Source organism: Oryctolagus cuniculus, chromosome 10 (genome assembly GCF_964237555.1).
Source record: "Oryctolagus cuniculus chromosome 10, mOryCun1.1, whole genome shotgun sequence".
NCBI lineage: Eukaryota > Metazoa > Chordata > Mammalia > Lagomorpha > Leporidae > Oryctolagus > Oryctolagus cuniculus.
Genome location: NC_091441.1, coordinates 107929331 through 107945766, shown reverse-complemented (window position 1 = coordinate 107945766; position 16436 = coordinate 107929331). Strand labels below are relative to the sequence as shown.

Here is a 16436-nt window from a genome sequence, read left to right as displayed (position 1 = left end):
AGCATGTTCACAGGTTCCGGGACATGCTGTCCCTTCTAGTGCTGTCACTGGTGTCTGTGTAATGTTCCTCTGTCTATAGTGTCAGCTCATCCTGAGCGCAATGTTTATCTGATCCATCCTCTCACCCCATTCAGTGACTTGTACAGATGTGGGCTCCAAAAATGAGTTTTGTGACCATTGGTTCACTCTATGCATTCTAGTCTCACACTTGTTTCGTTTCCAAGGGGTGGGTAAGTTAAGTTTTTGAGGACTTAGCATAATTCAGGGCCCTGAGCATAGTGTCTGGTATATAACAGCTGTTGAATTAAATGATGGAGGGCAACTCTGTTAATCATTTCATATTTATTGCACCTAGAAGAGCTCCAGCATTAAAAGTTTTGGATAAACTGGATGAGTCGACAAGAGAAATCAAGAAAGAGGGGCTAGAGATGAAGAAATGCAGGAGAATGTGGTGTCACAGGAAAGGGAGGGGCTTCGATGGAGAGAGCTCCAGTGCAGAGGAGAAGAGGTTTCGCAGCATGGAGAACAGGAGCGCTAGCCAGACTGCAGTGCACTGCTGAGTGAGTGGGGGCCGTGGAAGTGGACACGGAATTGTACTGAAAAGTTTTCAAGGCCTTTGCTTATCAGGAGGAGTAGAGTAAGAGGCAAGTGGTTGGGGTAGTAGGATCCAGAGAGATTTTCTTTTTTTATTTAATGAATGCATTTTTTCATAGATACAACTTTAGGAATACAGTGTTTCTTTCCCCCACTCCCATCCCACCTCCCTCTCCCTCCCCTTCTCTCATCTCCTTCTTCATTATGGTTCATTTTTAGTTTGATTTTATATACAGAATACCAGCTCCATGTTAAGCATAGATTTCAATAGTTTGCACCCATGTACACACACAACACATAGAGTACAGTCGGGAACAAAACTTGCAGTCGATTCTTATAGTACAACTCATTAGGGATGGAGGACCTACATGGGGAGTAAGTGCACAGTTACTTCTGTTGTTCCTTTAACAATTGACACTCTGATTTATGAAGTCAGTGATCACCCGAGGCTCTTGCCATGGGCAACCAAGGCTATGGAAGCTTTTTGTGACTATAGACTCCATTGGTATTTGGACACGGCTATAAGCAAAGTGGATGTTCTCTCCTCCCTTCAGAGAAGAATGTCTCCTTCTTTGGTTACCCTTTCTTTCCACTGAGGTCTCAACAGAGATCCTCCGTGTATGATATCTTTTTGCCACAGAGTCTTGGCTTTCCATGCCTGAAATGCCGAGATGATTTTCATCAAAATAGCAAATACATGAATGTGCATAAAAGCTGATGGGATAGGGAAGGCCTTTCTAAGCAAAATACAGAACCTTGAATAAGAATTTTAATTACATAAAAATTATTTTTTGTATAGACAGAATTAAGTGAAACACTGGGAAAGAACATTGACCATAAGACACATAACCCAAAATTTAGACGATCATAATCAGAGGGCCAGCAAAGCGCACTCAATTTCCTGCCTTCATTTCTGTCTTTCCCTCCCTCCCTCTCTCCCTTCCTTCCTTTTTTAAGATTTACTTATTTATTTGAAAGGCAGAGTTACAGAGAGAGAGAAAGGAAGAGAGAGAGAGAGAGAGAGAGAGAGAGATCTTCCATCCATTGGTTCACTCCCCAAATGGCCACAATGGCCAGAGCTGGGCTAATATGAAACCAGGAGCCAGGAGCTTCTTTTTTTTTTTTTTTTTTTTTTTTTTTTGACAGGCAGAGTGGACAGTGAGAGAGAGAGACAGAGAGAAAGGTCTTCCTTTGCCGTTGGTTCACCCTCCAATGGCCGCCGCGGCCAGCGCGCTGCGGCCGGCGCAACTCGCTGATCCGATGGCAGGAGCCAGGAGCCAGGTGCTTTTCCTGGTCTCCCATGGGGTGCAGGGCCCAAGCACCTGGGCCATCCTCCACTGCACTCCCGGGCCACAGCAGAGGGCTGGCCTGGAAGAGGGGCAACCGGGACAGAATCCGGCGCCCCGACCGGGACTAGAACCCGGTGTGCCGGCGCCGCAAGGCGGAGGATTAGCCTAGTGAGCCGTGGCGCCGGCCACCAGGAGCTTCTTTTGGGTCTTCTACATGGGTGCAGGGGCCCAAGCACTTGGGCCATCTTCTGCTTTCCCAGGCCATAGCGGAGAGCTGGATTGGAAGTGGAGCATCTGGGACTTGAACTGGCGCCCATATGGGATGCCGGCCCTGCAGGCTGCAGCTTTACCTGCTACGCCACATTGCTGGCTCCCCACCCTGATTTCTGTTTCTAGCAGAAGACAATCATATCAAAAAAGAACAAAGATATTAAAATACCCTTTTAGTGTAATTTAGTTGTGTTTAGCCTTAAAGATCCATCATGTCCTCTTCTTTGAAGAATCCATCGCTTTTTGTTCTCTCCCTGACCTTTGTTCAGTCCCTCTGCTGGCCAGAGTGAGAACTATTGCACACCAGTGCCTCCAGCTTGACCTTGCTTTTGTCAGCAGTGGGGACATTCCTGACTCGGATATGCCCATCACCCTTGTATACTGATTGGCTTGTTGGCGAGTAGTCATTTAAAGGCTGTGCGCCCCAGTGTTTTGGAGCATTGGGGAGGACTAGTTCTGCATTTTTCAGAGTCCTAGAAGGAACATTTTCACTCCCCTGTAGGCGCCTTTGTGCCTTTTCTTAGGCAGCTCCCACCTTCTCCAAACATAACCACAGATTCATTTCATTCATAAAATGAGCCATACAGCTTTTATTCTTTTGTGTCAACTTATTTTCTTCAACAGACCATTTCTAAGATCCAAAGATACTGATCTGTGTGTTGATTCTTTGTTCTTTTTCATAGTGTGTAGTATTTATAGTATAAATAGTGATGATGGTTTCAATCAAACTATTCTTAGTGTTAGAGGGAAACAACTTTACTATATCTATTATCTAATTTAACTAAGGATTTATTATTAAACCAAGGATATGTAAGCTTTTGTAATATTTTTCCTATCCTATATGGGTCTCTGAAACATAAGGGAAAAAAGAGTCTATGCCCCTCCCCCTTCCTAGGAAACATTAAAAATAAATACACAAATAAAAATGAGCATGCTCTTTTTAAAAACTATTTAAACATGTAATTTAATTTTTTCTTATAATTGTTAATGTTTTTAACAAATGCAATGTGCTTTTAAGAAACAATCAATTCTAAGAACGTAATGATGTTCCCTTCCTTCCCCCTCCCTACCTCCCTCCCATTCTCCTTCCTACTACCCTGCTTTCTTTTCTTTTCTTGGTTTTTTTTTTTTTTTTTTTAAAGATTTATTTATTTATTTGAAAGGCAGAGATACAGAGAGGCAGAGGCAGAGGCAGAGGCAGAGAGAGAGAGAGAGAGAGGTTGGTCACTCTTCCATCCAGTTCACTCCCCAGATGGCCACAACGGCTGGATCTGAGCCGTTCTGAAGCCAGGAGCCAGGAGCTTCTTTAGGGTCTCTCATGCAGTGCAGGGGCCTGAGGACTTGGGCCATCTTCCACTGCTTTCCCAGGCCATAGCAGAGAGCTGGATCGGAAGTGGAGCAGCTGGGACTCGAATCGGCACCCATATGGGATGCTGGCACCGCAGGCGGTGGCTTCACCAACTACACCACAGCGCTGGCCCCCCTTGCTTCTTTTATTTTAGCTTTTGAGTTAACATATTTCAAATTTACATCACAATAAAAATGCCTACTACTTCACTGAGTAAGAAGGTTACCAAGTAAACAGCAAAAAGAGCCTAGTGTAGTGTGGATGTAGCCAATGGCTAGAAGCCGTAATTGATGGGCAAGTGGCCATTTCACCCACATCCAGCGAACTTTAACGTAGTCACAGGTCATTGCGACGACAGCAGTATAGCATTCGTAACCACTGGCTTCACAAAGGCAGAGAGCAAAGCTTGAAGCAAACGCTCGGTTCCGTTGCTCGTGAAGCCGATCTTGGACATTCCCGTCCTGCGGGACAACCCTGCGTCCTGCGCCTCCGATGGGACTGTGGGCTTAGCAGGAGCAGGGTGGCTGCTCCCGCAGAGGCTCACGGGCTCACGGGCTGCTTTGTGTCTCCCCTCTCTCCTTGCCCCGATGATCCGCAGTGAGATGAGTCAGAAGACGGGTAAGGAGGGTCCCAGACTCTCCAAGAACCAGAGGTTCTCGGAGCACTTCAGCATACGCTGCTGCCCGCCCTTCACCTTCCTCAACTCCAAGACGGAAATTGTGGATCGCAAGTACAGCATCTGCAAGAGTGGCTGCTTCTACCAGAAGAAGGAGGAGGACTGGATCTGCTGCGCTTGCCAGAGGACCAGGTGAGTGGGGGCTCTGCCCGCTCGCCCTGGCCGGCCGGTGCGCTCCGAGCCCACCGGCCGCCTCTGCTCCGGGATGCCCACCACTCCTCCCCGGCTCCCTGCGAGGTCCTGACGGCGGAAGGCACTTGAGGGCGAGCGCAAGGCGGGAGGGGGCGCAGGGCCTGCCTTCCGGTTTGCAGCTCCGGTCAGCGTCCCTCGAGCGGCGGCGGAGAGCCCTGGCGCCAGCCTCCAGCTTCTTTTGGCCCTCTCAGCACCAGCCGCCGTGCAACGTCCCCTCAGAGGCCCAAGCTCCAGCCAGCTGCGCCCCCCGCGGTGGTCAGAGCGCCCGCCAAGCCACGGTCCCCTCCGAGGTCTGAGCGTCAGCCGCGTCCCCGCCCAGAGGTCCGACCACCGCCCGCCAAGCAGCGGCCCCCTCAGAAGGCCAAGGCCAAGCAACAGCCGCGCAGCAGCCCCGTCAGAGGGCCAGGCGCCAGCCGTGGGGGGTCCCCCAACAAAGCTTCTAGGTTCTGGTAACGCGGGCTCTTCCCTTTTGTTACCCCAGCCCTAAGGTTAGTAGCCGCTTCCTGTGTTTACTAACCCTCGGGCTATCTCAATGGCCCTCCTAGAGCCTTACCACGCCTGTGTAATCATCTCCCTACATTAAATCCCCTCTGTTTGAAATACCTAGTGTGGCTTCTGTTTTCCTTCTAGATGCTATGGCTGTGTACGTAAGGTGGCCGTGTCCACTGCTCCCTTTATGAAATAGGGCTGGAAGTCATTAATTTCCCAAGTCCAAGAATTTGCCACAGTAATAGATTGGATAAATGAATACTCAGTTTTCTGTGCTGAGAGAGAGAGAGAGAGAGAGAGAGAAATGAATGGTGCTCTACTGGAATATCTGTATATGTGTTAGAATAAAAAGCTTCAAGCATTTCATTCTACCATCCTCTCAACATATATCATCTGATGTTAAGCTTAGTCTCAATATTATACACTCATTAAGCAATTCAACAAAATTCTATATGTTGTACTGGGGAGGGCATACTTGTATGACAGTACATCAGACATGGCATTTGTGATTATCCAGGATCAAATAAGATAACGTTGGTCATAGTGTAGAGTGTTAAGTGCTCTAATATTGTTATAATTAGTAGGATATTGGACTGTGGGAGCCTGAAGAAGGAGATATTGGCTCTGCCCCAGGAGTTTGGGGCTTCGCAGAGGAGATTGGCTTAGGATGAAGAGTAGGTACAAAGAGAGTGACCCAGGTAGAGAAAAGGAGGGCTGGAGAAGCACATGTCCATCTTCTCTCTCATAGATATAGGACAATTATTTTAAAAAACAGATTTTATTTTATTTTTTAACAATTTAGGGAAGAGCAATTTTAGATTTACAGAAAAATTGAGAGAAGGTATAGTGATTTCCTCTGATCTCCTGTCTGCACACGTATCTAGCCAACTCTTTAGTCCTTTTAGTATTGAAAGCGAATCATTTTTATACATTCGTTATTAGTGTTGCTTGGGTTTGAGGGTCTCATGTCTACTCTGATAGCACTTGTAATGGTCGTTACTGCACGCAGATGTGACACAATGTTGACTGACTTAGTAGGAAGAAGAATCATCTGGGGAGTGTGTTAAAGTTGCTCCTAGACAATCTTATTGGTTGGCTCCCTGGTGAGGCCAGGGGATCTATATTTTCAACAACTAATTCCCACCCCTCTCCCATGCAAAACTGACAGGCAGTTCACAGACTACAGAAGGAACGGTACTGACCTAAGTCGACCTTAAACAAATGATCCAGATTGTCTGTGGCAGGTAGTACAGAAAAGTGGGAGGTGCTAAATTTAAGTTTTTGGTTTCCAAAGTGAAAGCATTAAAAAAGATGCAAGATCAAGTGAATTGGATTTGTGAAGAAAGTAACAACCTACCCATTGCTAAAACTTTAAAAGCACATTGTATGTCAGGTTACCTAGTCATTAACTTACTCTTCAGAGGGTTGCAGTAAAGGGAGCCTGGGTCAGGTAAGCACTGATACATGGAAGTGGTTAGAAATGTGCAGGGAAGAGGAAATGAATTATCTAAGAGGTGTGTCATCTATGGTCTGGCTTTCAGGCATCACTTACTGAATGATCATGACTGAGTGGTGGCTCTTGGGGTGGCCGGAGTTCAAGTGGAACGTGGAAAAGAGAAGGTTCCAATTTTGATGATTAAGAAAAAAACTACTACATACATTCATGTGAACATAAAATTTTTAGCAAATGACTAGATTTTAGTATATATATCTTGTACCTATTTTCTTACCATTTTAAAGCTATAGTTTTTGGTGCTATTAAAATAATATACTTTTCGTCATTAAAATTTTTCAGGTGTTCATTAACATACGAAATAGAAGTGGTTTTTTTTTTTTTTTTTTTTTTTTTGTATATTGATCTTGTATCTTGTGATTTTGCTCCCTTCCTTCTAGAGTTTTTCTGGTGTAATAGGATTTTCAACGTTGACATACATGTTGTCTTTGAATAAAGATAAATCTGTATTTTTCTTTTAAGTATGACTTTTTGGTATATTTTTGAACATCTAGTTTGCTTAAAACATTTACTTTTTAGACAAGTATTTTCACATTATGCCCTTATCAAATTGACTTTCCCGATCATTAAAGAGATTAGAAGCCAAGGGCCCGAGCCAACCAGACAAGGTTTTTGAATTGGATTGTCAGTGTATTCCTGTGCTTTCTTCACATCCTCATTTCAAGATGGGGCTCAGCTTTCCTCCCTGTCCATTGGTTGACATACTCGGTACCATAGTACAGAATGGGCATAGACATGCTTTGTGTTTAAAGAGCCATAGGGATTCCATTTACGGTCAGAATTACTATGGTGATAATTGGTCAGAATTACCAGGTACTGACATCACCCTGATGTTTATGAGAGATGGTTACCAAAGCTCTAGAGACTGGTTTTATGTGATGGATTTAATTCCAATTCCCATGCGGGACCAATCTCTCCTTGAGACATGTTAACACCTTGAAGAGCAGTCCTGTGATAGCCATCCATGTGTGGGCCAAAGATTTATGGCACTTCCTTCTACAACCTGCTATGGGCCGGAGTTACGTGTTTCTTCTGTTCTGCTATGTGGGCAGTGTTTATAATTTTAACCATTCAAAGCTGGGCTGCAATTAAACGATTAGGATGTTATGTTACAACAATGAACTGTTGTTTTCCTGTTTTGAGTGGGTTGCTGGGGATGATGTCTGAAGTATTTCATAGTGGCAAAGCACTTTCTCTTTTGTGTTTACAAAATTGTTACTGCCGGTGGTAAGGAGGCCTTTGACTTAAGAGCCTTCAACACTTTTTGCTGGGCAGATGTTCTTACTCTCCCTGGGCTCTGTTGATACTTGCCTGCTTTTCATCCACTCACTTGCCTGTCTATCTCCCTTGCTGGAGTGTGTAGGAGTAGGATCTGAAATCTTACACCCGTATCCGCAGGACCTGACTCAGAGCTTGGCGGATATTATTGATGGAATGAAATCTCTTAGTACACCCAGCAGTCTGGCAAAGGCTCTGGCATCAGGTTTGAGTCTAAGCTCTACTGCCTGTGGATTCCCTTTGTCCAAGCTACTTATTCTCTCAAAGCTGCACTTTCCCCTATCTACAAAATGAAGACATTATTTACTTAATTCATCAGTGATCATTACTAAATGTTTAGTTCATCATTATTATTATAGTACTAGGTAAATGGGTGTTACAAGAACTTCTATTTAGTGGGTACTTTGTGTCATTTAATCTCAACTCCTAGCAAGTTCTCTCCAATTTAGTTGTCCCCTGGTTGCTTTGGAGTTCAGGGGCCACTGTTGCATAATTTGGCCATTAGCATTGTCATCGAAGTGGCTGTCATTGTTATTGAGGTGCCAATGAAATAACCAGATGCTGCCATTAGATAATCAGATGTGGCTGCTTGCACACAGTGATGCCTGGGATCTGTGGGCTTCCATGCTGATCTCAGCATCTGGGTTTTATATTCCGCAGAATCTTTGGGGAGTTCAAACACACCCGGCTGCCCATGTCTTGAGGCCACAGAAGCAATCTGAAACATGTAAATAGATTCCCTCTCCAAATTTCAAGGGATGTGCTTCAACCCCCAGGCTACAATTTGCTCTGCAAGTTTCAGTAAAATATCACTTCATTTGTTTTCCCTAGTTTCCTCAATTCAGTTAGGAGGGATTGCTGTATCATTTCAGATTTTGGAAAATGCTATTGCTAATACCAAAATTTAATTTTATTTCTAATTAAAAAACTTTCCAAGTTACAAGAAAAACCGTGAGTCCCGCCCATAAGCTTGATCCTGAAATAAAAGCATGCTGCACTCCTAATGCCTGCATCTTGGTTTATTTGTCTTTTTTTTTTTTTTTTTTTTTTTTTTTTTTTTTTTTTTTTTGCTTTGTAAAATAAGAATGGTGATGATGCGCTGAAACTTCGCCATGGCCTCACCTTCCCGGCAGTCACGCAGGGTCTGCTGTCTAAAGGCGATGTCCTAGAACATGCCAGTTGGTACACTTGCAAGCAGTGCCTCTCTGCAGTCACATTGTTGTAGTGTCTTTATTGGGTGTTGTTTATTTCCTTCTTTAACGTAGTCTGTTACCCCCCACAATTTTTTATGTGAGCACCTATACTCTGTGTACCTGTACTGTCACATCTTTCTGGGTAGTAAAACATGTTTTTATTTTTTTTCTCAGGAGTGGGGTGTACTTTGATTTCCTTAGTGGTTTTTTTTTTATGTTTCAAAGTCACAATAATTAACCAGAAAAACAGCAACAATGGGCACACATAAAAATGGGAGTATTTAAAAAAATTTTATTTCAGAGGCAGAGAGAGAGAGAGAGAGAGAGAGAGAGAGAGAGAGGGAGAGATACACTCCCATCCATTGGTTCACTCTCCAAATGTCCATAACAGCCAGGATTGGGCCAAGCCAAAGTTGAGAGCTGGAAACTCATTTGGCATTTGTCACATGGGTGGCAAGGACCCAAACACTTGAACTGTCACCCACCACCTCCCAGGGTGTACATTAGCAGGACTCTGGAATTGCAACAGAGCCCATACTTGAACCCAAGCATGTGGGCATCGCAACTTGCAGTTTAACTGGTATGCTAATCCAGAATATTTTTCCTAGGTCAGTCCAGGAAAAAAGTGATCACCCCAGTTTTGGCCAGAGACTACCAGAATTGAAAAAGAGGAGTCCAAGGCTGAATTTCCCAGAAGAAAAACAGCCTCGCAATCATCTACAGGTTCTGGCGCTGTGGCACAGTGGGTTAAGCTGTCGTCTGCAGTGCCCGCATCCCATATGGGTGCCAGTTCAAGTCCTGGCTATTCCATTTCCAATCCAGCTCCCTGCTAATGGCCTGGAAAAGTAGATGAAGATGGCCCAAGAGCTTGGGGCCCTGCCACTCCTGGCTCCTGGCTTTGGCCTGGCCTAGCCCTGGCCATTGCTGCCATTTGGGGAGTAAACCAGTAGATAGAAGATCTCTCTCTGTATCTCTCCTCTCTCTCTCTGTATCTCTGACTTTCAAATGAATAAATAAAATCTTTAAAAAATCATGTACAAATTTACAATTATAGTAACCGTGCACAGAGAGAGTGTGTATGCATCATTTAACCAGTGTTGTGCATTTCCTTTTTTCTTTTGGAAACCAGATTGAAAAGAAGAACCAAGCCAACCCCCAAAAAGAAGTGACCAAGAAAGTGAATGGATGGCCTCAGCTCCTGGACTCACTGTTTTGCGACCCATCTGCCCTCGGACAAGTTATCTGGCTTTGGAAGTGATGTGGCAATTGCCATTGTGCACAGTCCCCATGGCATGGGGGCCTCAGGACAGCCTTCCTGGAGGTGAGAAGGGGCATCTGTGTGTTACGCTCCAGTCTCTCGGTTACAGCAGCACCCTTAGGGCTCCTGGGCTCAGTGCATAGGTCTTTTGGTTTCACCTGCAGTCATTTTTTCCCTAGGGTGTGCACAGGCATCCGGGGTATTTGGGTAAGGATGGCTCAAGTGCCGGCCCTGTGTTGGCCTCCAAGCCTCGAGTCCCTGCTGTCGCTGGCATCCTGTTGCTGAGTCTGATTTTTAATCCTTAACTGTCTTATGTATAATCAGTTGTCTGTCTGGGTTCCTTTTGTCCCCTGTGCCCTTTGGTTTCCATTGGACCTCCTCAGTCAGTTCCCTGAAGTAGCCCATAGTCAGAGGCACAGTTGACACTGGAGAGTATCACAGCCACAGTTGCACTGGTGCATATCCTAGTTATTTTCTGAGTATGATAATAGGCTTCCATATAATCCAGAGGTGCAAAGCAGTTTCCAGAGAGGGAAGGGGTTTTCTGAATTCATGTGTCAGATGCAGCAGTGTGCTATATCAAAGGCAGGGAGAAAAGGCATGGGGAAGCAGACCCCTGCCTTTCCACAGGCCCCCTTTTCAACCTCGTGTGGGTTTGTGAACATTACCTCCCGGTCCCAACCTAGGTGAGAGCAGACAGCCTAAGATACTGCATTTGAGCCTTGTCCAGTCCGCCTGAATGGTCCCAACTCCAGAACTGATTGATTTCATACTGTGGGCACACTGCCTGACCTCATCCTCTCTCCTGAGGGAAGCTGGACACAGGCCTGCTGCCCTCCTGTCCCTCTGCACCTCATGACACAGGCTGATGGCCCCAGGGCATTTTCACAGCACCAGAAATGGTGCTCATAGTGATTCTGCAGCCTGGCTCCCTAGTGCTTTCCCTATGCTGGGATTGAGAAAAATAGGAGAGGAGCCTGGCCTTGGGGGAAAAGAGGGTCAGTTGGCAGGGGTGGGGGAAGGAGGGGAGAAGTCAGAGGGGGTTAAGTAGATGAAGACTTCCCTCCCTGTGTGGGAGGCCACCCATGGTGCAGGGGCTCTGAACCCAGCTATAATGGGACAGGGGTGGAGGTTGACTTCTCAGCTCTTCTTTCTGCGTTGATCCCGGTATTTGTACCCTCAAATTCTTGGGCAGGACTTCAGTCTTGAGTCTGAACTCTCGATCAGGGCTGTGGGATCTAACCCCCAGCCCCACTTCACCTGATTTCAACACGTCCTTTGCACACAAACACATTTGCCTCCAGGGTCAAGTGGAGGATATTTAGATTATCTTGCCCCGTGGACTGAGTTGTGTTTGTGTCTGTTGGGGAGCTTAACCTTGGGAGAATGTCTTTGGGTGCTCATTTTCTCTCCCAGGAACAAATACTGGAGAGCCCTACTCTAAGCTCATTGTCCATTCCTGGCCCTTGAGGCCCTTGACCGCTGGAGCTGATTGGTAGAAACGTGCACTCTAACACAACTCCTTCAGGGACTTGGCTTGTGGTTCCACCGTATCTTCAACAGCACCCTGTGAGAGCTTAGGTTGCTTTCCCTACTCAGCCCAGAGGACAGGGGTTGGAGCAGACCTGTCTCTAGTTAGGGCCCAGTTGGGTCCATCCCCAAAGCCATCTCAGCTTCTTTTAAGCCCACACTTGGAGACTTCTTATTTCCAAAAGTTGGAACTAAAAGGTGAAAGATGTAGGCATGTATCCTTGTGGCACTCCTCTCTAACCCCTCCAAGCCCTCCAACACTTTTCTACTTGGGAGGTCTGTGTGGGGGAGGGGAGCCCATGCCCCAGACTTCTATAGTACAGGACTCATTGTCCTTCCAGGCTTGACCTACTCTGCTTGTGTCTCAGAAACCCCCTTTCCTATCCAGCAAGACCATGTTTTCTTGCCTTCTTTCTGTTTCCTCCTTTTGCACACATAAACACACGTGCTTGTGCCTGTCTGAAGGTTCTGTTTTTGCTGTTGATTCTGCCTGTGATACGCTGGCCCAAGGTCTTTGCACAGGTGTTGTCATCTCAGAAATGTTTGCCTTGACAACTCAGTGTCTTCCATATGCTCCATTTTCAGTGTTATTTGTTTTCATAGCACTTATCACCTGGAAGAATTATCTTTTTCATTTATCTACCAGTTTGATACTTGGCTCCCTTTTTTCTTGTAACACGAGCTCCCCAGTGGCCAACCCCTTGTCTATTGCTACATCCTCAGTTCCTGGCGCTAGAAAGGTGAAGCTTGTGGAATGAATGGATATTTGTTAGTTGTTTGTTGTAGAAATGGTTTTTCAAAAGTTTAGATACTTCTGAGAAATCAAAGGCGTCTATTGGGCTTTGCAACAAGGAACTGTTGGTGACCTTAAAGGGCATTCTGTGTTGAGCCAAATGTAGGTGAAGAATGCAGCTCTATCCTAGCTTGACCCCAAAGGGAGTCAGAAGAACAGAGCAGTGGACACAGAGTTCCGTGAACTCAGGAAGCAATTCAACATGCTGAAATGTTTGTGGTAAGGAGACAGCAGCGAGGGTGTACGAAGGAGAAGATAGTTGATGGAACTGAGATAATTGCTGATGGGAAGAGAGAGTTGCATCACAGATGGCAGATCAGGCATGAAACAGGAATGACTTTTCACTGGAAATGAGGGGAGGAGGAAAATGTAGATTGTGGTGGCTTTGAGAGTCGGGAGTTTGAGGCAGTTCTTCCTTGGGGCTTTGATGACCGTTCTAAGGCAGAGGAGGTGGCCTGCTCGCTAGGGGGATAGTGGTGTTGGGGGTCAGAGGTGTGAGGATAGAGGAGAGGGTTACAAAGCAGTCACTTCATCCTATATCTTTGAAGTCTGTCTTCTGTCTGTCATGATTGTTTTTCCAGGTGGATTCATCTTTTTAAATTTATTTAAAATCCAAGACAACATTTTCCCAGTAAATCTAAACTTGATCCCAACGTGGTTTCAGATAGAAGGTGAAAGACTTAGAGAAAGAAAAGCAGAATCTAATCTTCCCTAGAAACTTCTAAACTTGGTTTGGTAGAAGCTGGGGTACTTGAAAATGTTGTGTTATGAACTGAGAGGAAGGTAGAGCCAAGAGGACTTTGGGCTATGACTCCACTGTAGCTTTTAGGGTCTATGGCTGACTTCTAATTTTATATGGATAAAGGATCCTGCTGATGATCTACATTTTCATGGGTGAAAGCAAAAATTTATAGGATCTTTATATTACTGTTTTTCAAAATGACTTACTGAATCAGAATGTGCTATGTGGTATCACATCTTAGGTTTGGGTTTAGTTGGCTGACATTTCAGTTACTACTTCTTTCCTCTTCGGAAGCAATTCACCTGTCACTAAATTAAGTGTTTTGACTTCTAAACAGCACTCCGGCCTCAGAATCAGCCCCTGGGACATTTGGATCTGGCTAAAAGGTCCATGAGAGTCTCACAGGCATGGGAAGCCATGACACGGTGGCAAAAAACAATCTAAATGAAAGGTCCTGGTGAACAAGACCCCAGCAGAAGGAACAGGCCATCAAGGAGGGAGGCGCCTTTCTCTGAAGGGAGGAAGGAACCTCCACTGTGATACGGCCTTGACTAAACAAGTTCAGAGTTGGTGAACTCAAGGGGCTTCCATAGCCTAGACAGCTCATAGCAAGAGTCTCGGGTGATTGCTGACGTCATAAATAAGAGTGCCAATTGTTAAATCAACAATGGGAGTCACTAGGTACAGGCTCCCCACGTAGGATCTCTGTCCTTAATGTGTTTTACTATGAAACTTAAAAACAACACTACTAGTCGAACAATACCCTATACCTTGTGCAGTTGTGTGAGTGCAGCCTGTTGAAATCCTTGCTTAGTATATAGTTGATCTTCTGTATATGAAGGTGATTGAAAATGAAACTCGATGAAGGGCGGGATGGGAGAGGGAGTGGGAGAGGGGAGGGCCGTGGGAGGGAGGGAGGTGGGGGTGGGGAGCCACAACAATACAAAAGTTGCACTTTGTAAATTCACATTTATTAAATAAAAAAAAAAAAAGAAAAAAAAAGAGGTGCAGCCTAGTGGAGATAATAAGGTCACAGGGGCACTACTCTTGGAAGGGATTAATTCCCATCTTGTTGGAGTGGGTTAGGTGTTGTATGAGAGGCTCAGTTCTCACGAGAGCAGATTCTTGTAAAGTTTGGTCACCCTACATGCTTGGCCTCTCCTGCATGCAGTTCCCTGTCCACCGTCTGCCATGTGATACAGCCAGAAGCCCCAACAAAAACCAGCACCATGAAAAAAAAAATTAAGTGTTTTGATTTCTGATCAACTGGCTGGGTTTACCCAGACTACAAGTGAGCAACAAGTATAGATTAGCAACTAGTCCCAATAATTATTTCTGTTATGTAATTATTTAAGTTTATGTAAAAGTAGTGTATTCAATGTGGGACTAAAAGTCCATTTCTGATGCATAAGTTACATTAACCTCATAAGCTACATTAAATAACAGACAAAACAGGTTTGCAGAGAGTTGAAAAAAATGGCTATAGCTTAAGTGGTGGCCTAATTTTATAGCAAATAAAATGTGCATCTGATTTTAATAATTTTGCTTTAGAAGACCACTTAACAGTAAACCTAAGTTCTAAAAATGTGCTGAGTCTAGTTACCAAAGTAACATTTTTTGGCTTTTGAAGCACACAGACTCTCCCAAGAATCAGTTAAAAAAATGTGAGGCTGGCATCTGGGGAGGTTGGTGGACTCCTCCCTAGAGGGCAAAAGCTATAAGGATTTTGTAGAGAGAAAGGTAGACAATCCTAAGTAATTAGGGTCCAGAAAACAGGTGCTCTGTGTAGGGCTCTAAGTTTCTAAAAGTTCCTTCAGCAGGGATCCTGTCCTGTCCTGTGTTAGGGGAGGGAAAACCACTGGGAAGAAAGGGTGGGAAAGTGTCCGAGTCCACGTTTGAGAGGTTGGCTGCTGGTGGTGGGAGTCTTTTTCATGGTGAGCTAATGACACAATTCCTGATAAAGATGGAAAGTTATTTATATCAGCACCTGCTCCCAAATGCATATATTTTATTTTATTTCATTTTTAAAGATTTATTTATTTATTTGAAAGGCAGAGGCACAGAGAGAGAGAGAGAGAGCGAGAGAGAGAGCGGGAGATAGAGAGATCATCTTTCTGCTGGTTCACTCTTCAAATGGCTGCAATGGCTGGTGCTGGGCCCATCTGAAGCCAGGAGCCAGGAGCTTCTTCTGGGTCTCTCACGTAGGTGCAGGGGCCCAAGGGCTCGGGCCATCTTCTACTACTTTCCCAGGCCATAGCAGAGAGCTGGATTCCAACTGGAGCAGCCGAGACTTGAACTGATACCCATATGGGACGCTGGCACTGTAGGCAGCAGCTTTACCTGCTGTGCCACAGCGCCAGGCCAGAGGCAAATATTTTACAAGATGTTGAAAATTCTTCCTTGACCCACATGGATGCCCATGCATAACCCCACCCTGACAAACCTCCAGACAAATCTATTTGGTTATCAGTGGAGCAGGGATACACTGTGTGTCCACCTCCAAGGAGGGTTAGGTAGTCTGTCATCCTGAGATGGAGGCGGGGTGCACAATAGACATTACGACAACCATTTATTAATTAAATCAATCTTGGCTTACAGATCAGAGGGTAAAGTTTTTTCCCAACACCCGTACGTCCTCCCTAGGCATACTTCTTCCATAACAGAAGCAGCTGATTGGACTTATGGGGAAGCAAGTACCTCATAGGGATTGACCCCTTGCAGCCAGTCCGGTGTCCAGGATCTCTTACTGATGGGATTTGGTTCTGTGACTATGGACTGTGAAACACGTCCACGTTTGGGTTTGCTACATGCAACTTCTGTCTCAGGAAGGCAGGGAGAATAAATCTTGACCTATCAAGAAGGAAGACCTGTTGGCCTGGGATATTTTAGTTCTCATGATGAATCAGAAGCTTTTTACATAACATGCGTCCGCTCCAGTGCACCCTGTGTTTCTGGAATTCGTTGTGAACGTCCCCTTCTCGTTTGGCTCACAGATTTCGCTCTTTCTTCCCCGACTCTGGAGCATACCGAGTCAGGCCCCTTAGCAGAGCCTGAGCTTCCTGTTCGTGAAGATCATTAAGCGCCTCTACTACCAGCTGCATGGTTTTGTGTTTATTTTCTTTTTTTTGGACAGGCAGAGTGGATAGTGAGAGAGACAGAGAGAAAGGTCTTCCTTTTGCCGTTGGTTCACCCTCCAATGGCCGCCACGGCCGGCACGCTGCGTCCGGCGCACCGCGCTGATCCGATGGCAGGAGCCAGGTGGTTCTCCTGG

At 45.4% G+C, this 16436-nt stretch overlaps 1 protein-coding gene across 11 annotated transcripts in view; it reads left to right on the top strand.

Annotated features, from left to right (window-relative positions):
- MOBP (myelin associated oligodendrocyte basic protein) overlaps positions 1-16436 on the top strand; it is a 56991-nt gene that overhangs the window by 25021 nt on the left and 15534 nt on the right. For 2 of the 11 annotated variants that reach the window (XR_011379595.1, XR_007921993.2), the window contains exons 1-4: positions 398-560; positions 4100-4309; positions 4561-4857; positions 9972-10163. Coding sequence is in view for 1 of the 11 variants with exons in the window: in XM_051852688.2 (XP_051708648.1) it covers positions 478-560; positions 4100-4309; positions 4561-4822 (555 nt within the window). In the remaining 10 variants the exon portion in view is untranslated. Of the gene's footprint in view, positions 1-379; positions 561-4099; positions 4310-4560; positions 4858-9971; positions 10165-16436 lie in introns of those variants that run through there. The other 9 variants (XR_007921995.2, XR_011379596.1, XR_007921998.2 and 6 more) reach the window with 7 other exon arrangements.